The sequence below is a fragment of the Lemur catta genome, chromosome 7 (genome assembly GCF_020740605.2).
Source record: "Lemur catta isolate mLemCat1 chromosome 7, mLemCat1.pri, whole genome shotgun sequence".
Lineage (NCBI taxonomy): Eukaryota > Metazoa > Chordata > Mammalia > Primates > Lemuridae > Lemur > Lemur catta.
In genome coordinates, this window is record NC_059134.1 from 64,112,594 (window position 1) to 64,137,231 (window position 24,638).

The following is a 24,638-nucleotide window of genomic DNA, read 5'->3' on the forward strand; positions in this document are numbered from 1 at the left end:
GAAAGCTGTTTGAAAAGTTTTATTAGATAATATCAAAGGCCTTTCCCATATTTCTATTCTTATGTAAGCATTAAGATAAAATTTCAGAAACTGCATATTTCTCAACCTTTAAGCCAACATCTTGTAGTTGTGGAATGAATATTATATAAAGACTTGGGAGGCTGTAAATGAATGTCTTGTTTGTCTTAAATTTTCTGCTTGACCCCCAGAAGCCTAGAGATGTCATATAATTCTGATTTGACAGAAAAAACACTGGAGTATTTTGGGCTCTTATAATAATCGTAGAAGCACAGACTTGTAAAAGAACCAATGCCACAGAAACTGACATTAAAGGATATAAAGTATAAGTATAAAAAGGAAAACAATGTAGAAACATGATGCTATGGTTTGAATATTAGTCCCCTCTGAAACTCATGTTGAAATGTAATTGCCATTGTAACAGTATTTAGAGGCAAGGCCTTTAAGAAATGATTAGGTCATGAGACAGAGTCCTCATGAATGGATAAATGTCATTATTGAGGGAGTGGTTTCGTTATTGCAAGAGCAGATTGTTATAAGGTGAGTCTGGCTCCTCATGATTCACTCTTTTGCACATGCTTGCTTGCCTTTCCGCCTTTCCACCATAGGATGACGCAGCAAGAAGGCCTCACTAGACACTTGCCTGTCGACCTTGGACTTCTCAGTCTCCAGAACTATGAGCTAAATAAACTTCTATTCTTTATAAATTACCCCATCTGTGGTACTCAGTTAAAGCAACAGAAAACAGATTAAGACACGTAGGCTGCCTACGTGATAAAAGATGTTGGATTAAGGAGTATCAGAAAGTCACATCTTATGGACTGGAAAATGAAAGACTAGGAAAGAGTCAGGAGGTGTGTTCTCTCCATTGGAAGGAAAGCTGCTCTCCAGTTCCTGAGAAGTACTGTGGAAAATGTTTTACATAATCTTTGCCATGTTTCAGGCTTGAATCAATGTATTCTCAGGAGTCCACACCTCAGCACCTTATAAAAAGTAAACATTCTAGGCAAGGACCTCTGGCACCAGAAACAAGGAGATGGTACAACTCCAGCTTCAGCACAGGGACAACTCCTCTGCCTTGGCACAGAAAACATGGAAAAGTAAACCTGGCACAAAGAGGACAGATAGTAGTTAAGGGTTATAATATAGCATCCCTGGCTTGGGCGACAGACAGACGGTGCACATGGATTGAATGATGGGTAATTTAATTTGAGCTAAGGGAGTCTGTTACTCAACAATGAGGAAATATCTTCATGTGGTTTCTTACTCCAAGGCCCAGGTCTCCCAAGTGAGAGGTCCTGCCCATAGGTCTATGGTTTTCATGATCCTTACGTGTGGCCCGGGGCTTCCAATGGCCAAGGATAGAGTTAAGATATATTTATTTATTTATTTATTTTTTTTTGAGACAGAGTCTCACTTTGTTGCCCGGGCTAGAGTGAGTGCCATGGCATCAGCCTAGCTCACAGCAACCTCAAACTCCTGGGCTTAAGCAATCCTACTGCCTCAGCCTCCTGAGTAGCTGGGACTACAGGCATGCGCCACCATGCCCGGCTAATTTTTTCTATATATATTTTTAGCTGTCCAGGTAGTTTTTATTTCTATTTTTAGTAGAGGTGGGGTCTCGCTCAGGCTGGTCTCGAACTCCTGACCTCGAGCGATCCACCCGTCTCGGCCTCCCAGAGGGCTAGGATTACAGGCATGAGCCACCGCGCCCGGCCTAAAGATATTTTTTGAGGCATGAGGGTCTATAAAATCCTAGGTAGTTCTCCACCCAGACTGTAAGTGGCCAGGGGCATAGGATAAGGGCAGAAAACGCCAGAAAAGCGTAACTGCACAAAATGGTTTAGTCACACTCACACAAATAGCCATATATGTTAGATAATGTGTATAAAGCATTTAGCTCAGAGCATGGTCCTTAGTAAGTGTTCAATAAATATCAACTATTATCATACACTCACGCAGATATATTCATGTATCTATACACTTTGGGGCTCATTCTAGATAGTGACCTTGCTTTCCATACCAAAAGAAGGTCAAGGCTCCTGGGCCCAGAGAGGCAAGGTTCATCCCCATAAATGTCATTTTAACTGCACTGTATACATTGCAGGGAAATGCCAAGAGGCTGCAATCTGAGGATACACACTCTTCTATCCAGCCAAAGATGGGCAAGGCTGGAGCCAGTGAACAGAGAAAGGGGCATGGGGCATCAGTACCATCAAGGATGGCAAATATTATAGAAGATGCCAAAGTGAACAGCAATTTCCTGGGGCAAAGACTCCACAACGTGCTCCCAAAGCTGTAGGAAGGACCTTTCAACACATCCTCCTGCATGGGATTTTGCCACTCACTCTGTCATTCTTCTTCCAGCCTGGTCAGAGGCATAGGTGGAAACTGAATTCCTCAATCTCACATTCTGGTTTTTCCTCCCTGAAAAAACCTACATCCATATTTTCTTAATTGTTGCCCACTTCCATCAACCTCCTGAAGTCACCTTTTAAGGTTCTCAGGCAGCCTGGCAGCAAGAAGAGTGTAAGTCTTCCCTGTGGGGCATCCTAAAGGGCTAGCTTGGCTCTGGACACCTACTTTACATGTCTAGCTCTGTGCTGGCACAGTCAACACAAAACACAAATGCCTAATCTGAGCACATTTGCTCTCTTCTCTCACTTTGTCTCAAATAGAAAGCACAATATTCAATAATCTGGTTTTACTTAAAATTATACCTTTTTTAGACAGCTAGAAAATTCTTTCTTAAAACCTAGTTATTTCACCCTACATGATCTACTTACAAATTTACTATCACAATAATTAATCAACCCTAAACTCTTAAAAACTGAGGTTGCTTGATAGAATGAAAATGGAAATGTTATATGAAAAAGAATATGTAAATGATAAGTTGACAATTGCATAAAATGAAAATACGTGGTCCATTTATCAAAGAAATGCAAAATTTTGAATTGATTCTCTAAATGGGAAGTAGTCTGAATCCTGTTAGATGAAAACCTACCTCTCACCATTAGGTCCTACTCTGTTGATTAAGTTTTCCATGGCTTCCTCTGTCTCCTTCAGTTTTTCTTGCAGTTGAGCAAGCTCAAAATTGGCTGAAAAATAAGTATCAATCTAAGAACCATCACACATAACTCCCTACCCCCTTTAAAGAGTCCATCAATTTTTAAAAAATTATTTTACTGATACACTTCCCATTAATATCTTGTTTAAGAACACAGCAGCTTTCTTAAAGGATTCCGTGAATATTTAAGATTTCCAAAAAGGATGCAAAATGTGACTGGGAATATCCAGTTCCATAAAGAATCCATGAGTAAATCCAAAAAGCAACTGTGACCAAGATAGACATGATTTCCTGCAATGCTTTTCCCAAGTCCCTTCTTTCTAGGTGGGAAACTTTTCACAAGTTATTTTTCCTGACATCCATTCTAGTCTATAAATTCTTAGAGGAAAGAGCTATGCTGTATACATTTGATTTCCTCCAAGAACACAGAATATTCTAGTTGGGGAATAAATATTTGATGACCATATTTCAAGAGTCAGAAGTGTTAAACTCTTTCCCTGGATCTAATAACCAATTTTGGCAATGGCATGATTTCTCTGCCACAGTGTTCATCTCTGTGAAATAAAGATATTTGCTATCAATATTTTGAAGTCTAGAAATAAGAAGTAATGCATTCCAAATGTGAAATATTAAATTTGCTAATATATAAAAAAGTGAACCGGTGATATTGTGCTTTTTGTACAATAAGCCCAACATCAATATGGAAATTTTTGAGAATTCCCAGAACTAAGGCAAAAATGGCATCAGATTAATTTTGGAGCAACTTTTGAGAAATGTTTTTAAGACCTACCCACAGACTGTCCATCTGGCTGTATTATAGCTGTCTAACTCAATAACACTTGTGAATATGCTAAGAGGGAGGACTTACTAATTTTCCTGTGGGCGTTTCCAGGTGTGGAAGTAGAGCATTTCCGATCCTCTGCAGTTGATTTCCCCTTTGAGAGCTGAGAATTGAAGGAGGTATAGCACATCAACAGCAGCTCAGAACCTCAAAGTCATGGAACCCCTCATATTAAATGGAAAAAAAAAAAAAGGTTGGGAAACAAAAATTATGCAGAAATCAAATCAGATAGCAACATTAGAAAAACATCTAAAAGAAAAGCCACTGAAAAATAAGAAGATCTTCAAGTAAAAAATTATCAAGGCACAATGAAAAAAAAATCTTCCTACAAGTTATCTACCTCACTCATGCTCATCTAAAAGAGATGTGCACCACCCTAGAGGCATTATTATAGATTCAAGTCAGGCTGCCTGCAGAATTCCTGGACAAGAAGGAACTCATCTCACCTAACCATACTCTAGTTAGGAGGGCAAAGTGAAGCTTCTGCTGCTACTTCACAGTGCACAGGCCCATGGCTTGCAAAAGCCTGGCTGAAGGTGGAACTTAACTGGGGGTCTGCTTTCAAAGGACCCAAACCATGTCTTCCCAGAGCTAGGAAATATCAGGCTTAATTTCAGGACACGACCATTCTGTCTCAGGAGAATTACTGGAGATGATATTAAAAACAGCATGTCATATCCCTGTGGGGAAAAAAGGAGGAGGACAAAGTGCTGCTGGCACAGTCATTATTTGGCCTAACAGTGGCTACTTGCAAGTCATTGTACCAATCCTAATAACAAAGTTCTTCTTAGAAAATATTTATGCCTTTTCAGCTTGTAAAGATGTTCAAATTTTTTTTGGAGGGGGGAGTTTTGAATTATATCACTCACTGGGTTAGGAACCAGACCATCCAGGTTCAAATCCTGGTTCTGCCGTTTTAGTTGTGCATTCTGGGGCAAATCACTTAAACTCCAAGCAAAGATTTCTCATCTGTAAAACTGAGATGATAGCTATCTTAAGTACCTCACAAAGAGGAGGTAAGGTTTAAAGAGATGATGAATTTGAAAGAGCTTTATGAACTGTAAAGGGTTTTAACGTAGACAATGATTTTTGTTGCAATATTAGATTTTCATTGATGTAATATGATTAAGATGATTCTACTTACCTTAAACAGAATGTACAGTATATATAAAAAAATCCCAAAACCGTAGATTGGAATAATCTGCCCCATCAGGCTTCTTCCACTACCTCCTCCTCCAGTGCCTCCACCTGATCCTTTGGCCTTTGCAAACGCCTCTGCGAGGTGAGACCTCTGGAAACGAGCCCCAGGGATCTGGCCATCTGAGGCAGCCTGGTGATGATGCATCATAGGTGGAAATCGGCCCAACTTTCCTGAGAAAATGAATTGATCAGGTTTTACCTCTTCTACTATTTTAAATATGGCTATCATGAAAATACCTCATGCATTAAGATACAAATAACAGAGGCCAACTCAAACAAGTTTAAGAAAAAACAGGAACTTCGTTAAAAGGATATAGAACTAACCAGTGAGTACACAAGTGCATAGAGGGAAGTATAACTCAATGGAAATCAATCAGAGGGGAGGTGTGAGGAAGAGATGGGCAAAAACCTACCTAATGGATACAATGAACACTATCTGGGTGACAGGCACACTTATAACCCTGACTCAAGCATTACAAAAACAATCCTTGTAACCAAAAACATTTGTACCCCCATAATACCTTGAAAATTTTTTTAAAAAGGATATAGAGGTATCACTCACACAGACACTAAATATGATGTGATAATTTCTAGCTGTTTACCAAACCCATATTCTCTTCCTCTGGGTCCACAGCTAGACCATATTTTTCAGACTCCCATACAATTAAATGTGGCCATGTGACTTGAGTTCCAGCCAAAGGAATGTGAGTGATCCTGCTAGTTCAAGGCCTGGCTTATAATACCTCCCACATTATTCAACTCCATGATCATTTCCCTTCTGTGGGATGGATGCTGACAATCAGAGAGACCTGGGAAGCCACGTGTTAGAAATGGCATATCCTCCATCAACCTGGGTTCCTGAATAACTACTTGGTGCAGTCCTCCATTGCTGCCTCTACACTAACTTAGAGTCATCTGGACCTCTTTATATGAGTGAGAAATAAACTTCTATTGTGTTAGGATCATTATACATGTTGGAGACTATCTGTTACAGCAGTTAGCCACCCCTAACTAATACAGATAAAGAAATGCAACATGGTCTCAGGAGAGACTAGAAGCAGAAACTCGAAAGCCATCAGGATCCAGGACAGCTACTTTCACATTCTAGCTCAATCTCTCTCCCTTTCTAAGACTTTTTTGTTTCTCTGTGCATATTTTCTTTATTCTCCTTTCTCTGCAGACCATTTCTCTAGCTTCTTTGTGCACACAGTGGAAGATGGTCACCCTCAAACCCCTCAATTTGCCTGTGCTTCCAAAGGCTACCTGAGACATCCTAATTTCAAATTCCTTGGAGGAAGACTGTGAGTACTCAGCTTGGGTAGATATGCATCCCTTTCCAATCCACTACAGCTGAGTAGACAGGGTTCATGTTGCACAAACAGGGTCAAAGGGGCCCAACCTTGTGAGTGGAAGAGCGGGGCTTACAGAAGTGTGTGTAGCTTGAGGGGAGGGGGGAAGATGCATCTATTTTCTTACATATTTTTTTTCCATCAAGAGCAGCCAAAAGTTAACACCAACTGCCAAGCCCCCTGAGAGTCAAAGGTGAGCAAGAATGGACAGAAATCTCTACAAAAGGCCATATAAACAGGTCTGAATAAAAAACTACTGGGCAATAACACTATAGAAAACACTAAAGAACAGAAAGACTTCATAAATAAGACTCTAAAAATACAAACTTTTATAAAGTAAAAAATTGTTGGATTTGACTTTGACAAAATTCAACAAAATTGGAAAAGATGTGGAGAGGCAAGAATTCTCATGCACTAAGGGTAAGAGTATAAACTGATACAGCCACTCTGCTATGTGATCTGGCTGTACTTAGTGACATTAAGTATGCCCTGTAATCCAGTGATCTCATTCTCATGGATAAATCCCAAAAAAGGTTAGATATATATGCAAATACAGACTTTCTAGACCTGTGTAAGAATGTCTGCTGTGATCACGTTGTAGCAGGGAGCTTTATGTAACTTTGATATCCTTAACTGAATGATTAGAAAATCAAAATGGAATAAATACAAATATGGAATTCTATGTAGTTCTTAGAAAACCATTCTTTAGATATACCTACAACATGAATACATCTTAAAAAGCATAGCACTGTAACAGAGGTAAAGGTCTAAAAAAGGGCAATAAAATGTTTCACCAGTTGTCTCTTCCTTTTATACCCTTCCTTTTTGGGAATTAATACTTGCATTCCTTCTTGAGGCCCATGATCAAAGGGGCAGAAAAACATTCTTTGCTGTTTGTTTTCTATTATCTTAAACCACAGGAGACAGCTCAACAGAATTCTCTGGACAAGGGTCACAAGATCATTGCTGATGGGAGATAAGGTCAGATAGTTGTCAATCAGAGATAAGGTCCTCAGGCAGAAATAACCCAAGACCAAAACCACCAATTATAAACAATAGCCCGGAGCCATGACTTGTGACACTGGTTATGGAGACCTGAGGCCAACCACCCCCCCCCCCTTTAAAAAGCCCTGTTTTTCCACTTAAAGGCAGGATCTTTGAAATACAAGTCTTCCATCCTCATTTGCCAGCAAATTAATAAACTTCTCTTTCCTTTTCCTCAAACCACTTGTCCTCATTCTTCACTCTCATTCAGCCTCAGGGACAAGTACCAAGCTTTTGGTAACAGGATTAGGTAAAAAAATAAGCAAATACTATTATATCAGTTGAAGACATGCATATAACTATATTATATATCTTTCCCACAAATATGTAGGTATAAACATAAAACAAACACATTAGAGTAGGTGTATATGAGCAGGGAAGGGAATTGGGAGGCAGATTGAGGATAAAGGGCTAAAACAGCAAAACAAGAAAGGATAAAGTTGCACTGATAAAGTTAATAAAGTGCTATAAACTGAGGACTATCTTTAAGTCAACTCTCTGCTCCTGAGGTAAGAAAGAAGGTAGGCAGACAGGCTTGGAAGTTGCCTTCTGCCTTGTATCCTTTCTCAGACAAGCTCCATTCCAATAATCCTCCTTTCCCTCCCAATATTAACTTTGGATGACATGGAAATTATGGGAAGAAATGCTTCTTTTTAAGAGTGGGCCAGTTGGCCGGGCGCGGTGGCTCACGCCTGTAATCCTAGCACTCTGGGAGGCCGAGGCAGGTGGATCGCTCGAGGTCAGGAGTTCGAGACCAGCCTGAGCAAGAGCGAGACCCTGTCTCTACTAAAAATAGAAAGAAATTATCTGGCCAACTAAAATATATATAGAAAAAATTAGCCGGGCATGGTGGCGCATGCCTGTAGTCCCAGCTACTGGGGAGGCTGAGGCAGTAGGATCACTTAAGCCCAGGAGTTTGAGGTTACTGTGAGCAAGGCTGACGCCATGGCACTCACTCTAGCCAGGGCAACAAAGTGACACTCTGTCTCAAAAAAAAAAAAAAAAAAAAAAAAAAAGAGTGGGCCAGCAACAGAAGCACAGCTTTAGACAGTAAAAGAAGAGTCACCATCTCTTATTCCAGGTGCTAGTGCCTATGCCTCTTTTAAATTGTCAAGGATCTTAATATAAATATATTAAATGAGTATGGCTTTAAAGCCATTATGTACTTTCAAAAAAATGCCTAGCCAGCATCCAGGATGCTAACCTTTCTCTTGAGAGAATCTGATATATGAGGTGGCTAGGTGGCTAGTGTTTAATAAACTAGATTTAATATTTGTAGTAATATGTTGTTGAACTTCTTTTTACTGTGCTGAAAAAACTGTCTTCAACACCAGCATAAAACAAAAAATAAAAACTTAAAACCAGGTAATGACATAAAAGGCATTATTTTGCATTTCTAAAATTGAAGAATGATGATGATGCTAAACATTACACATTGAGATGGAGTAGGGACCCCTCTTAAGGGCCTGTCAGGCCCCCTGAGTATGGATATAAAGAGAAATTTTGAGTCCCTCCAAGGGAATGCTAGGAACCTAGCAAGCCCTGCAACCAATAATTAGAGAAGTAAATGAACCACCTGCTGAGCAAAAAGATAATAATAGCTTAAACAATAGTTGCCCAGATAAGTCACAGTCACAGGATGTTAGGTTCCTTAAAGAAACTAAAGGTAACATCTTGACATACGTCCTTGAGTTGTTTCTCAGAAGTCAAGACCTCCACCAGATGAAAAATGCTGTCACAAAGACCTCAAATAAGGAGAACCAAGGACTGAACTTTGATCATTGTTTTTTGCTTAAAATTCTTTCCTGAGGGGCTGGGACGGAGTCATATCTGCAGACCATCAATCTTGCTAACCTGGTCATTCTGACCCAATATATCTTGGCTTGCTCTCACAATCTGATTCTGACATAACATCACATGATGATTAACAGACTTCCTTACCTTAACATATGTTAAAGCTAAACTTAAATATTACTGTTTGCTGACTCCAAGTTTTTAGACTCCTCTAACCAACTGCAAGTTTAAAAATCGCTAAATCCACCTATGACCTATAAGAACCCGCTTCAGGATGTCCTGCCTTTTGAGGACAAACCAATACGTAACCCTCCCCCCCCCATATTGATTTATGACTTTACCTATGGCTTGTGCCTCCCTGCCTTTAAAAACCCTTATATATAGGCCATCGGAAAGTTCGAGTCTTAAAAGTGTTAGCTGCCCATGCTCCTTGCTTGGTACCCTGCAATAAACATCTCACTTTCTCTTGTTGTAAGTCCCAGTGTCAGTGTTTGGCTTTCTCTGTACACTAGGCAAATGGATCCAAGTTTGGTTTGGTAACAACAACTCCTCCAAAACTTTTATAGGTCTGTCAGCCAGAAAGACTTATTGGATACCTACTATGTTCAGGACTCTGCCATATGTAAGAAAAGAAGACAGCCATAAATAAAATAGAAACCATAGTTCTCAGGTGGAATAATGCTTTGAAAAGCAGTCTATCTAAAACAAAGACACAAACAACAATAACAGGGTATCAAGGACCTTATTACTAGACAAACTAAATGTTTAATTATTAAAAGGATGAAAGAAATTTTTTTTTTAAAAAAAAGGAAAGGAGTCAAATGGGATCAATCATTGAAGGCAATGAGATACTGAGAACAGAGAAGCAAAAGCACATCAGAAAGAGTGTGTTCGTAAGAAAGTGAGAACAAAGAAACCGTTAAATAGGGCTAACTACCTAATTAGTCTGGCTCCATTTAGGGAAGTAAGAAGAGATAAGGAGAAGGAAGTAGAGATGGGGAGGAGTTAAAATGCTAACTTGTATGGTATATGAATTTGATATAGTGGACCTTGAATTAGGGGAATGATTTAGTGAGAAGAGTGCTTGAAGGAGATTAATCTAGCAGTTGACTATGGGCCTAATTCAGAGAGAAACTAGGGTCTTGGAAAACAGCAAAAAGGCTATTGTAGTAATTTAGCTCTGAGATGCAAGAGCCTGAGTTGGTAGCCATAGCTGTAAAAAGGAAAGGACAGGTCCAAAGGCTATCACCACGCAATCAGCCGTATTTAACAGGGAACAGAATATAAAGCTAATGGGGGAGGAGTCAGAAAACTTCAAGACCAAAAGTTTAAGCTACTAAGAGAAGATTATGAAGAAACTCAGGGGACTTACGGTTAGGGAACAACTGTGTACACATTCTTCATACATTATATTCCAAGTGTTGATGGAATACAGAGAAAATTTTTATTAGACTACAGTTAGGCTTGAGGAGAAACTCTAAGCTATCTAAATACAAAGCTAACTAAAATTGACTGAATGGTTCCCAATACCAAAAAGGATGGAGGAATGTGTATACTTATGTGCAAAAAGAGAGAGAAAGGAAAAATGAGCTAGCCTAAGATGACCAGAAACAAACCAGTATTATAAAAGTCAGAGGAAGACAAAATTGAAAGTAACTGAGAAGCCTAGAAGAAACTGACAAGGACCAATGGCAGGCAAATTCCTTGAGGCCAAGAGTTCAAGATAAGCCTGGGCAACCCAGCGAGATTCCCATCTCTACAAAGAATAAAAAAAAAAAATCAGCTGGGTGTGGTGGGCATCTGTAGTCCTAACTACTCAGGAGGCTGAGGCAACAGGATTTCTTGAGACCAGAAGTTCAAGGCTCAGTGAGCTATGATGGCATCACCACTGCACTCCAGCGTGGGTGACAAAGCGAGACCCTTTCTCTTAAAAAAAAAAAAAAAAAAACCACTAATGGCAGTCCTTATTTTTAGACATAATGTTTTCTTGAAAAATGAACAGCCATCACATGAAATCCTAACTGTCCACCTGTTTAGATAAAAACAGAAACCAAAGTACTAAAAGGTCAAAGCATCACAGAATCTTCAGAGTCAGGGGCTTTAAAAGTGATCCCGGTGTGGGAACAACTAGATATTCACAAACAAAAGAATGAAAATGGATCCCTATATCATACCATATACAAAAATTAACTCAAAATACATAAAAGACCTAAATGTAAGAGCCAAAACTTTAAAAGCTTAGAAGAAGACATAAACATAAATCTTCCTGACCTTGGATTAGGTGATAGTTTCTTAGATTTGATACCAAAAGCACAAAAAAACCAAACAATAAGTAGGTAAATTTGACTTCATCAAAATTTAAAATATTTGTACTGCAAATGACATCATCAAGAAATGAAAATAACACACTGAATGGGAGAAAATATACCTGATAAGGGCTAGTATCCAAAACACATAAAGAATTCTTACCATTCAACAATAAAAAGACAAATAACCCAATTAAAAATGAGTAAAGGATCTGAATAGACATTTCTCTACACAAATGGCCAATAAGCCATAAAAAGATGTTCAACACTATTTGCCATCAAGGAAATGCAAATTAAACTCACAAGGAGATACCACTTCACATTCACTGGGATGGTTATACTCAAAAAGACAGAAATAGAAAGTGTTGGAGGGATGCAGAGAAAAGAGAACTCTCACATACTGCTGGTGGGAACGTAAAATAGTCCAGCCACTTTGGAAAACAGTCTGGCAGTTTCTCAAAAGGTTAAACATAGAGTAATCATATGACCCAAAAATTACACTCTTAGGTATATACCCAAAAAGAATATGCTCACACAAAAACTTATACATGTTCATAGTAGCATTATCATCATAGCCAATGTCCATCAACTGATGAATGGATAAACAAAATGTGGTATAACCATACAAAATAATATTATCCAGCCATAAAGAATGAAATACTGATATATACTATACCATGGATGAACTTTGAAAACATAATGCTAAGAAAGGCAGTCATGAAATACCACATATTATATGACCCCATTACTATGAAGTACCCAGAAAGTCTAGAGAGACAGAAAATAAACTAGTGATTGCCTAGAGCTGGGGTTTGGAGAGGTGGGAAGTGGGGGAAAGAGTGACTGCTAATGGGTATGGGGTTTCTTGCGGGCAGGTGTGTGATAAAAATTTTCTAAAATTGACTGTGGTGATGGTTGTACAAATCTGTGACTATATTAAAAACAACTATACACTTTAAATAGGTAAATTGCATGCTATATGCATTTTATCTCAATAAATCTGTTTTGTTTTTTTTTAAAGTCATCTAGCCTAACCACCTGTATTCAATACCTTCATACACCTCAGGTTGTGGTCCTGATTCTGCTGAATACCATCAGATAGGAAACTCAATGCTTCCCCCAGCAATCTCAAGCTATTAATACTTCTGTACAATGCTGGCTGATAGAACTATCTTCTTTATATTGAGTTAATGAGTGAGTAATGAGAGTAAGAAACGAAAAATAGGGTTTCAGAAAACAACACTGAATGAATCATGATGAAGCAAGAAACCTATATTAGAACTGATTAAAAAGAGGTTATTGATAAAGAAACCTGCATGAGAATTAAGAAGAGGTTATTGATAACATCAAAGAGGTGTTTAAAAAGAAAAGAAAACTATCTTCAAAAGCAGGAGAGGGATTTGGCGAGCAATGGAACATACAGACTAGATGGTAAAAATATGTTTTATATCCTAAAAGAAATCAGAGTATTTTGTATTTGGTATAATAGTTCACATATTTACTACTGAACACTTAACAATGTGCCAGGCAATATGTCAGACATTGAGATTAAAATGACAAATAAAGCCAGGCCCAGTGGCTCACGCCTGTAATCCCAGCACTCTGGGAGGCTGAGGCAGGAGGATTGCTTGAGCTCAGGAGTTCGAGACCAGCCTAAGGAAGAGCAAGACTCCATCTCTACTAAAAATAGAAAAATCAGCCAAGTGTTGTGGCGCATGCCTGTAGTCCCAGCTACTCAGGAGGCTGAGGCAGAAGGATCAGTTGAACCCAGGAGTTTGAAGTTGCAGTGAGCTATGAAGATGCCACTGCACTCTACCTGCAGTGACAGAGTGAGATTTGGTCACCATTAAAAAAAGAAAACACACATACAAAAAAAACAGAGTCTCTGTCTTTAAAGAGTTTATAGACAAGGAATATAGTTACAATGAAATAGTAAACTCTACCTTAACCATTAAATCCAATGGCCTTTTCTCAGTCCTCACTTTTAAGACTTTCCTGCAACATAAGAAAGTGATTATCACATACTGGTCACTCAATGAAAACTGGATTATTCTGAATAAATCTTTGTCAAATTTTCCTACCTTAATCTCTATGGCACATCACTTTCCTGAGCTTTTCTTTTCCCACTCGTCCTTCAACCTATTCCTTCTCAGTCCTTTTCACTGGTCTTCTTTAATCCCCTCTCCCAAGATTGTGTCTCAACCTGTTTTTTCTTTATCCTTTTTCCTTTGGCAAACTCATTCATTCTCAAGGAGTCCATTATAATTTCCAAAATGTACAGCTCTAGTTCTGACTTTTCCCCCAAGTACTTGTCTCTTACCTCGAAATTCAATTAGTATATGTCAAACCTAAAAATGAAACTCATTTTTACCATCTAAAACCTGCTGTCTTCCCGTATTTCTTTTCTTTGTAGATTCATTCTCTCAGACCTTTAGGCTTGAGACTTACAACCTCAACCACTTGTGACCAATGGTAGGCTGGGGTCAGAACACTGAATTTAGAAGAGATTTTTCTCTTCGTAAAGTTCACTGACTTCAATGGGGAACAATCTTATCTCTTGGATCTCGGTACCACTATGTTTCTTAGAACTGAATAGTACAGGATGTTTAAAAAGTCACTAACTATAAAACATATGGAAAGTTATAGTTGAAATGATTTTTTACAAAAGGAAATTTTAGAATTATGAAATATACCAGGTATACAAAAGTATAGATGATAATATACGGACACCTGTATATCTACCACCCAAATATAACTGAAGTCCCTGTGTATTCTTCCCCCCAAACCCTCTCTGAGATAGACCTACCTCTGAGTTTGGTGCTTATTATTAGCATGTGTGCTTTTAGACTTTACTAGGTAAGTATGCATCCATAAACAATAAACAATATTATCTTGAATGTTTTAAAGCTTTATATTACAGATGGATGGTGGTGATGGTTACACAACAATGCGAATGTTACCGAACTGTATACCTAAAAGTGGTTAAAATAGTAAATTTTGTTATATATATATATATTTACCACAATAAACAAATCCTTATATTATGGAATTATACTGCACTCATGTGTACTTGCCTTTTTTTCTGGGTGGGGATCAATATTTTGGCCAAGAAATGTACAGCCAAGAAATGTTGATATGTATAGGTCTAGTTTGTTCAGACTGCTATATAGCATCTCATTGTATGACCATATCACAATTTATTTACCCATTCTCCAGCTGCTGAACATTTACATTATTTTCAATTTTTCACTATTACAAATGTTCCACTTGATAGCTACGTTACAAACAGGATTTGTGGTTTTTAAATTTTTGCTTTAAAAAAATAACTAAAGAGATCAGAATAAAGATATTAGAACATTAAAAACGGCAGGTTTTCCAATGCAGAAAACAGCTGTGGTGACTATCTCTATAGATGCTTACATATCCTACAAAATGGAATTTAACTAAATACTAATTGTTTATTGAAAGCTTTCCCCATATTTAGGTTTCCATAATTATTAAAATTCACTTAGCGTATCATTTAAGCTGGACTAAAAACTTAATGGATTTTACAGAGCGAAGCTTTACTTTCCCTTGTTAATAACCATACCTATTGCTAAAAACAAAACCAAAAACTCTAGTGCTGTTAACAAAAGAGCTTTCTGAAAGCAACATTAAACATTAAATGAAATCTGCAGCATTTCATTCTTGGGGCAAATAAATCAATAAAGAACTGGATGTTTATGTTTTTTATTACAGTGGTTCAAGAAAGGTCTTAATGGGCCAGTTCCTTCAGAAGTAAACTTCTCCCTAAACACTGAGGAAGTTATAGAGGCCGTATTGAATTCAACCTTACTTAAAGTGGAATCCAGGACAATAGCTGTGACTGTTTCTTCCTCGCCAGTTTCCTCCAAGGGCCCCATCTTGTTATATTCCCCTCTTACCTAACTCACCTTTATTGCCCACTGCTTTCATATTTGCTGCTAGTTTAACCAGATCTGTTTTTAATCTTTTATCAACCTCCCCACTCCCAATCCATCCTATATATTACTAAAAGAGATAACTATGTGTCTTAGTTGCTTAGCACAGGGCCTGGTCCATGTAGTCAACACACATCAACTGTCACAGTTTTGTTACCAGAGTTATCTTCCTAAAGCATAATTCTAACTGGTCTTGCCATTTCTCTGATCAAAAGCTTTCAATGGTTTCCACTGATGACAACAGGCTGTGTTATAGCACAAACGAGGTAACAGAGTGAAGTAGAACGAGTACCATCTTTTCAGTCAATTATTGGTTAAGATTATGGTTGTGCCTCTATTTAAGTAGAGATCAGATGAACCTTTCTAGAGCTAATTTTCATGTCGGTAAAATGGATATAATGATATCTACTTTTCAGAGTTGTGACAAGAATTACAGATTAAATAAGATCATATATACAGAGCACCCAGCACATACCATATATATTTAACAAATTCTGATTTTCCCTCCCTACAAACTGAATGCCCAAACAACTGAATTCCATTATCTAACCCAAAAGTACCTCCCTCACGCCACTTTTCTGTTACATACCACTGATTCAGCCAAACAAGGCTTCCCATCATGCTTTGAACCTGACTTCTGCCCTCTTGCCTAAGCCTATGCTTATATTCCAGTGGTTCTGCTTTCCTCCCAACTTCACATATCTAAATCCAGCCAATCCTCAAGGCTCAGGCCCCCACCCTCCAAAGCATTTTCTCATGTCACCTCCATGCCCTTACAACACACGGCTTGAACTTCTTTAATTGCACTTAACACACTGGCCTTATTCAAGAGCTGTATCTATGTGTCTTACAGCTTCTACTTGGATGAACTGGGAAACAGAAACAGGTAACATCTTCCACTAAGTATCCTTTCTACCTAACTTTATTTGATGCTGACTGAAACTTATAAATCGTATCTGGGAACAAGAAAAGCAGCCTCTGAAGTTGGCCTGGTACTATCAGCCAGGCACTGGTATTGCTATGAGCTGGCTGGCTTGGTACCCACAGCTAAGTCTCAGTGTTCTCTGTTACATCTAAGCAATTTCAGAACATCAGCATCAGACAGGGCCATTCTATGACCATGATGGATCAAGTCAAAATTAAGACCAGTCTGTAATCTGTCTGAACACAGACAAAACATTAACACTGCCCAAGCCACAAACACCAAACAACCCCTAGTGTTGGACAACATGAGTGACTGCTGTTTATTTATCTAGTCTTTCTCTAGTCTGCCCTCCCTTTAGATAAACTCTATTAAGATACCCAGTCATAGAATTTGCTGTACTTTCTGACAGCATTCAATTCAGAACAAAGCCCCATGTCCTTAAACCTTCCTCAAAGTCAGCTAACAATTCTAGAAAAAGGCTTTTTCTAACACGGTCACACTGTGTCACTGAGATACCCCACAATTCCCCCAGGTATGCATTCTCCCTTGCTGCAATGAGTATTAAACCCAGCTTGTACATTCCTGGCAGTCTTTGGCTGGAGGACAAACTAAGAATTTCTTGAATAAAGCTCTAGTGTTTTATTTATGTTTGGGTCTCCCACAGAGCTTGCTCTGGGTCTTGCATGCTGTACTCTTCGTTGAACTGATCTCAATGAATTATACGGTGTCTACCAGCCTTTATTGGAATCTCAAGATCCAGCCCAGTCACTCACAGGGCTAAAAACAGCTTTTTACTTCATTATCCTGCCAGTTTTCAATTTCAGTTTCTAAAATAGAAATGGCAATGAAGATAACTGATCAAGGCACTCCACACCCACTCACCTATAAGTTTCTGAACTTGAAAAAATGCCTAATTTATAAACATTCATAGGCTCTCAAATTATCTCCTATTGTTTTCTGTTGATTTCCATAATATACGAACAGAAAAATGATCCTTTGAAATAAAAATAATTTCCTAATCTCCTGCTCTGCTTTGAAGAGTATATGTCTTATGCTTCATTAGGAGAAAATTTATGGCAAGCAACCAAAATAATACATTTGTCTTCAGTCACCTACATACCAACACATAAGGAGCTAATTTAAGATAACAAATAAATGTATGTGTATATGTATTTACACATCTCGCGGAGATCAACACTCAGTGGGACAGGACTTGCTTGAGGAGAACATGGTGACAAAGTCTGAGCTACTCCAGAGTAACAAGGCCCCTGGGGAGGAGCTGGTAAGGAACCCTATTTATAAGTATTCAGGCAGGGTCACCAGGAGAGATGCCCAGATACAACGCTCCTGTGAGAGCACTAAAGGTTCCCAGCCAGATACAGGTGGTAGATAGAGCCCCCTGAAGCCAACTCTAACACAGAAGCAGCACACTATCATCTTGGAGGACTTCAACTACCCTGGCACCTACTCAAAGTCTCATTTTGCTAACAACAGAATAACTGACAAGTTCTTGACCTAGTGTGGTGACACTTTTATGTTCCAAAGGTACATAAGGTGAGCAAGGGAACTGCTACTCTGACCAAAGAAGAAACTGGTTGGTGAAATGAAAGGAGATCCCTAGGAGAATGACACTATGACACCTCAGTGTTTGTGACAACAAAGTAGGAGTTATGTGGCACAGGCTCTAGGAAGTCAGAGTTAAGAAATTCTAAAACAGAGACACACAGTTTCACGGCAAGAGACTCACTCTAAGAAGAAAGCTCTGAAAATACATTTCTGTTTGGGTATTTCAAAAATTCTCAAGCAAGCAGGAAAGGCAGAAGGAAAAAAGTAGATGTACAGGTAGCTCTTCTAAAAGGACAGAAAAGATGAACAGAAGGACATATAAGCAATCAACATGAAACAGTGGCAAGATCTGGAAAAGCCACATGAGGGGCCAAGGTCCAAAATAAATTAAGTTTTACAAACACTAGCAAAAGCAAAAGGGGTATTTTTGGTAATATTTAGAGCAAAAAGGCAATTTACCTGGTGATAATATGTAATTCTAAGAAAGTAGAACTTCTCAACCTCTATTTTGCTTCTCTACTCTCTATCAAAGGTAATGAATTTTGGATTAACAGTCCCGAGGAAAAAAATAAAGTCCCAGAGAAGGATAAATTCAAGTCTATTTACTAAATTATATCTACCAAGAGGACTGGGAAAACTTGCAAATAAGATCACTGAATTAAAGGAAATTTTAAGAAATTATGTCAGTACAAAAAGAAGTCTTTAAAGATGGAAACAGCTATTATTTCAATGCAGAAAGTGGAAAGTAGATGGTGGATTCTACAAAATATAGAGAAGTGAGCATGTTGTAGCTCTTGGGCTAGATTCTAGAAAGGACTCTTCCTTTTTTTTTTTTTTTTTTTTTTGATGGAGTGGACATGGGAGGGAAGAGACAGTACTTTTTTTTCTGACCATAAAAGAAATACATACCTATGGAAAATTGAGAAAGTACAGAAAAATGGAAGGAATAACAATCACCCATAATTCCATGATCCCAAAATAACCACTGTTAAAATGTTTACATATTTCTTTCTAGTAAATATATACTTTTACTTTTCACTGGTATCATACGATGTTCCCATGTCACTTAGAACTCTTCATGAATATAAGTTACTGGATTCATAATAAAAGTCTATTGTATGGATGCATGATAATTTATGTAACCATAATGGATTTAATAATAATAAGGTAGTGGCTTACAAATGCTAATAGAGGAAGTCATGATCCCTAGGAGCCAGCATTCATTAATTCACTCAATTCATCCATTCTTTCATTTATTCAACAAATATTTATTGTCTACTATATATAGGCCTGGTCTAAAGCTGGACATACAGCTACAAACAAAACAAACATAAATCCCTGAAAACTACAAACTTCTTTGAAATAAATTAACACGTTGACTGCCACACTTGGGAAAAGAAATTTCCCTAGGCCCAGAATGTTGTATTAAAACAAAATGATCCTTTCTAATTTGTTATTTTTTATTATTTTCTGTGCATGAGTTATATGCAATGCAATCCAGTTTTAGAATTAAACTGTCAATATTAATTGTGACAATAAGAACATCAACAAGTAAGATTTTCATGAACCAAATGCAGGGTTTTGCTTCATGTGGCCCCAGGCTCAAACTAGCCTGAGTTAAATACAACTCACATGGCAGTCAATGTGTTAAAGACCTAAATAAATAAAAAGAAATCCTGTGCTCATGTAATAAATTGAAAGACTTAAATTTGGTAAGATGGCAATGCTTCCCAAATTGATTCAACACACTCTATCAAAATCCAGCTGGCTTTTTGTTTTCCTTCAGAAACTGACAAGATGATCCTAAAATTCATATGAAAATGTTGGGTTACAAGATCCAGAATAGCCATAACAATCTTGAAAAAGAAGAACAAAGTTGAAGAATTCACACTTCATGATTTCAAAACTTACAAAGCTACAGTAATCAAGACAATGTGGTACTGGTGTTAAGAATAAGTGTATAGATCAATGGAAGAGAACTGACAGTCCAGAAATAAACTCTCATATTTGCAGTTAATTGATTTTCGACAAAGATGCCAAAAAAATTCAATGAGAAAAGAATAGTCTTTTCAACAACGGTGCTGGGACAACTGTATATCCACAAGAAGTTGGACTCCTACCTCACATAATACGTACAAATTAATTCAAAAGGATCAAAGATTTAACTGCAGCAGCAAAAACTATAAAACCTGAAAACATGCACAAATCTTTGTGATCTTGGCTTTGGCAATGATTTGTCTTAGATATGACAAAAGCAGAAGCAACAAAAATATAATAGATAGACTGGACTTCATTAAAATTTAAAACTTTTCTTCTTCAAAGGACACCATCAAGAAAGTGAAGATAACCCACTAAATGGGAGAAAATATTTGCAAATTATATATTTGGTAATGGACTTGTATCTAGAATATAAAAAGAACTCTTACAACAATGAGAAGACAAGTAACCCAATTTTAAAAATGGATAAAGGACCTGAATAGACATTTCTCCAAAAAAGATACACAAATAGTGAATAAACACATGAAAAGACAATGTCATTAGTCATAAGAGAAATGCAAATAAAATTACAATGAGATGTCACTTCACACCCACTAGGATAGCTATGATTAAAGACAAATAACAAGTGTTGGCAAGAGATGTAGAAATTGGAACCCTTATACACTGCTGAAGGGAATGCAAAATGGTACAGCTGCTTTGGAAAATAGTCTGGCAGTTTCTCAAAAGGTTACACATAGAGTAACCATATGACCCTCTTAGTTTCAGCCACAATGGAATACATTTTCCAAGTGTATACATCCAAGGGAAATGAAAACATAAGTCCACACAAAAATTTGTACAAAAACATTAATAACAGCAATATTCATAATAGCTAAAAGGAAAAACAATCTAACGTCCATAACTGATGAATGAATAAAATGTGGTATATCCACATAATGGAATATTATTAATCCATAAAAAGGAATGAAGTACTGGTACAAGTTACAAAGTGTAAACATTATGCTAGGTGAAAGGAGCATACAGATAGCATATTTCCATTTATATGAAATGTCCATAATAGCCAGATCTATAGAGACATAAAGTAGATTAGTGGTTGCCCAGGCCTGGACGGTGGGCTGGGAGGATTTGGAGGGTGATGGCTAAAAGGTTTCTTTTGGGGATAAAACATTCTAAAATTGATCGTGGTGATGGTTGCACAACTCTGTGAAAATATTAAATACTACTGAACTGTCCATTTTAAACGGGTGATTTATATGGCATGTAAATTAGATCTCAAGAAAGCTGTTACCAGAAAGAAAAAAAAAGACCTGCCTCCTCTATGAAACCTTTCTTAAATCCCCAAAAAAACTGGCCATTGCATATATGTGTCTCCACTGTTCCCTGTATAGACTCAAATACCTGCAAGTATTCGGTGACACTCTTGCATTTATCTCTTGACATGTCTGTTTTCCTCTACTAAACTGTGGGCTCCTCAAGGCAGGGATTTGGCTCATTTTTTCCGTGAATACAGTGTCTGTACACTGTGTATATACTACTCGATAGGATACATCATAAATATTTGTTAAAAGATTATCTTAAAGGCTACCATGTGGAAACGGGACTGTACTTTTTCACACACACCAACCAGCAAAATGGAAGCTATTATGACATAAACTTTAAGAGTTTTCAAATAACCAGGGTTTTTCCTTTCTTCAAAGCAGGGATTTCTGGGTTTTGTGAATTATCTGAATTGATACTCATATTTGGGGCGTGTGTATAAACAGTATGTGCATTTTTCTAGAGAGAAATACATAGTTTTCAGCAGATTCTCAAAGGGGTATGTAACCCAAAAATGCTTAGGATTCATTGCTTTAAAAATGTCAGCATACCAGGGAAGGGACACTGACAACAGCTAGCAAATTTCAGTTACTGGAATTTATCATTCAAGGTATGTTTGTGCCTAGATTATACTACTCAGGTAACTTTTAATACCAAAGAGAATTCATAATCTTAAATTTATTCATTTAAAAGTATTTATTGACTGCCCATTACACATGCCTGGTGCTAAAGAAATAGTGGTAAGCAAGACAAAGTCTCTGCCCTCGTGGAGCTTACATTCTAGAAGGTGGAGACAAAAACCAAACAGGTAAAACAAATTTCATATCATAAAGTGATTCCTGCAAGGAAGAAAATAGAGCAACATATTGGAATACGAAATGATGGCAATAGAAGGTTATTTCAAATAGGGTCATCAGGGAAAGTCTGTCTGTGGAGGTTACATTTGAGCAGAAACTTAAAAGATAAGAAGGAAGCGCACTTCAGGAATAAAGAAAACTGAAAGTGCAAAGCTTCTAAGATGAGAACACTGAATACCAGCATTTAAGTTCTCAAGAAAAAGAGTCATGTCTAATCTCCACTCTATACTTCTTACAACACTCAGAACAGTGTCCGCCACTCAATGCAGTAGTACTTGCTCAAGATAATTCACCATAATTATCTTGAATTCAACTCAGTAAAAAAACTGTTTTAGAAGAATCTTCAGTGTTCAGGATCATCAAGAATTTACTCTTCCTCAAGACAGACAATATCATTAGACAAAATAAGTAAAATCTTGTGGATTTTGCAACAAGACAGAAAGAGAGAAAGGAAAAAAAAAAGACCACATAAGCAAAGATGTTTTAGAAGTCTCTTCCCAGTGGATAGTCTTACAAGCATAAAGATTATCAATCAATTCTGTAAACAGAATTATGTGTTCAATCTGCCCTCCAACCCTAGAGTTGGGTGCTTTGCATTTATAATATTTACATCTATGATGCCCAAGAGAATGGAACTACAGTCAATGTGCACAGATTAGAGTTCAAAAGGAGCTGTCCAGCAATCAACAGGTTGAACATTAGCAGAAGTGTCTGCAGTCTGTAAAACTGTCACAAGAAATTTACAAAGATAATTTACAGGAGAAAGTTAGCAGAACTTCATGACCTATGGAGAATTGTTCTGGTTCCTTTTCCCAGCGTTAAGCACCATGCCTTTACACTCATTCTGTAAAAGCCCCGGAATTCAGCCAAAAGGATGGATTTTTAAACACCACATATATCATGCCAGTAACAAAGGATTAACGGATAAATATTGTTTAAGTAAGGAGAACGTAATAATTTGTTCATTTCCACCTCAGTAACAGAAACTTGGGTTATTAAAAGCTTCAAGTTATATTAAAAGAGCCTGAAGCAGTGAGCGCCCAACACCACGTTGAAAGTATACAACCAATTAAGCCTAACAATAACCCCTTCCAGCTGACTTCAGTTCATACAAAAGCACAACAGAAAGCACACAGAAACCCCAAAGAGGGAAACCCAGCTGGGAACCCTGCTGACTCAAAGCACGTGAACAGAGGGTACCAAGATGAGTTAGGCCAGCAAGGGGAAGAGGGAAGGGACTACCAGCGAAAGGGTGTGTGCGAGGCCGCCTAGGCGGGGATGCACGTGTGCACAAACTCCTGGCCCGTCCTGCAGCCCAACCCGGCCGGGCCGCCGCCCGCTGATGCCAACGGAACCGTGGGGCCTGCCCCGCCCGAAACGCGGTCTCCTCGGTTCTCTCTAGCCGGTTTAATGGATGATACCTCGGTGGGGCTGGGACTCCCAGAGTCACCCCTCCCTCCCTCCCTCGAGCAGCGTCTGGCAGGGCGGCTCCGGGTAGCCGGCCCGCTCTTACCTTCAGGTGCTGGCGGCGGCTCCTGCCGCTTTCCGCGAGACAGGAAGGCCTTGGGCAGCAGCAGCGACACAGCCAGCACGAGCCCCGAGGCCAGGGCCACTCTCTGCACGGTGGAGTACGCCATGGTCCCTCACCGGCGCAGGTGCAGACTCCCGCAGGAACCGGAACCGGAACCTCAACGCGGGCGGCAGCTCCCGAGTTAAGCGCGGGCAGCGCGGACGGCGTCGCGCGAGGGACAAGATGCGCGAGGCTCCCGCGCCTCCACCTCCGCGGTCCGGAGCCGACCTGCTCCTCCCACGTGGTTCCCGGTCGTTGTAAATGGACCCGCTCCATCCCATTTATACCAACCAGAAACAACTCCTCCTCCCTCACCATCTGTGACCCCGCCCTGAACATTCTACCGCCTGCACGTTCTGCAGTCGGTGCCCTTCCATCCGCACTTAACCTGCGCTGCGCCCGCCATTGTCCTCACTGCCACGAGCTCCGTGTTGCAGCTTCCACTCGTGCCCCTCGCATTCATTCTCCGCCTGCAGCCAAAGGAAATAATGCTAAAACGCAGGACTTATTCTCTCGCTTAAAACTTTTCAATAACTCCCCATTATCTTAAGAACAAGAGTCAAACTTTTTCTGTGACCTTAAGGCCTTGCATGGTCTGGTCTTACTAATGCTCCTTCCAAGCTAGATGGTTTGCTATTTCCCCAGCATACTCCTTGTTTTCAGAGGACCTGTGCTTGTCCTGTTCCCTCTGCCTGGGAAATCCCTGATGCCATCTCCACCTGTCAAAAACCTCTCTGAAGAACAGCTCAAAAACACTACCCTCATGAAGCTTTTTCAGTTAGCCTCACTTCCTCTACAATCCCACTGTTCTTTGTTACTGTCTGTAT

At 38.8% G+C, this 24,638-nt stretch overlaps 1 protein-coding gene across 6 annotated transcripts in view; it reads right to left on the reverse strand.

The window, feature by feature from the left end:
* RIC3 (RIC3 acetylcholine receptor chaperone) overlaps positions 1-23,974 on the reverse strand; it is a 50,525-nt gene extending 26,551 nt beyond the window's left edge. For 2 of the 6 annotated variants that reach the window (XR_006736448.1, XR_006736447.1), the window contains exons 1-4: positions 23,755-23,914; positions 5,071-5,297; positions 3,954-4,029; positions 3,023-3,116 (exon numbers count right to left, since the gene is read on the reverse strand). Coding sequence is in view for 4 of the 6 variants with exons in the window: in XM_045557453.1 (XP_045413409.1) it covers positions 3,023-3,116; positions 3,954-4,029; positions 5,071-5,297; positions 23,755-23,878 (521 nt within the window). In the remaining 2 variants the exon portion in view is untranslated. Of the gene's footprint in view, positions 1-3,022; positions 3,117-3,953; positions 4,092-4,795; positions 4,978-5,070; positions 5,298-13,562; positions 13,615-23,754 lie in introns of those variants that run through there. The other 4 variants (XM_045557453.1, XM_045557452.1, XM_045557455.1 and 1 more) reach the window with 3 other exon arrangements.
* Positions 23,975-24,638: the final 664 nt, after the last annotated feature.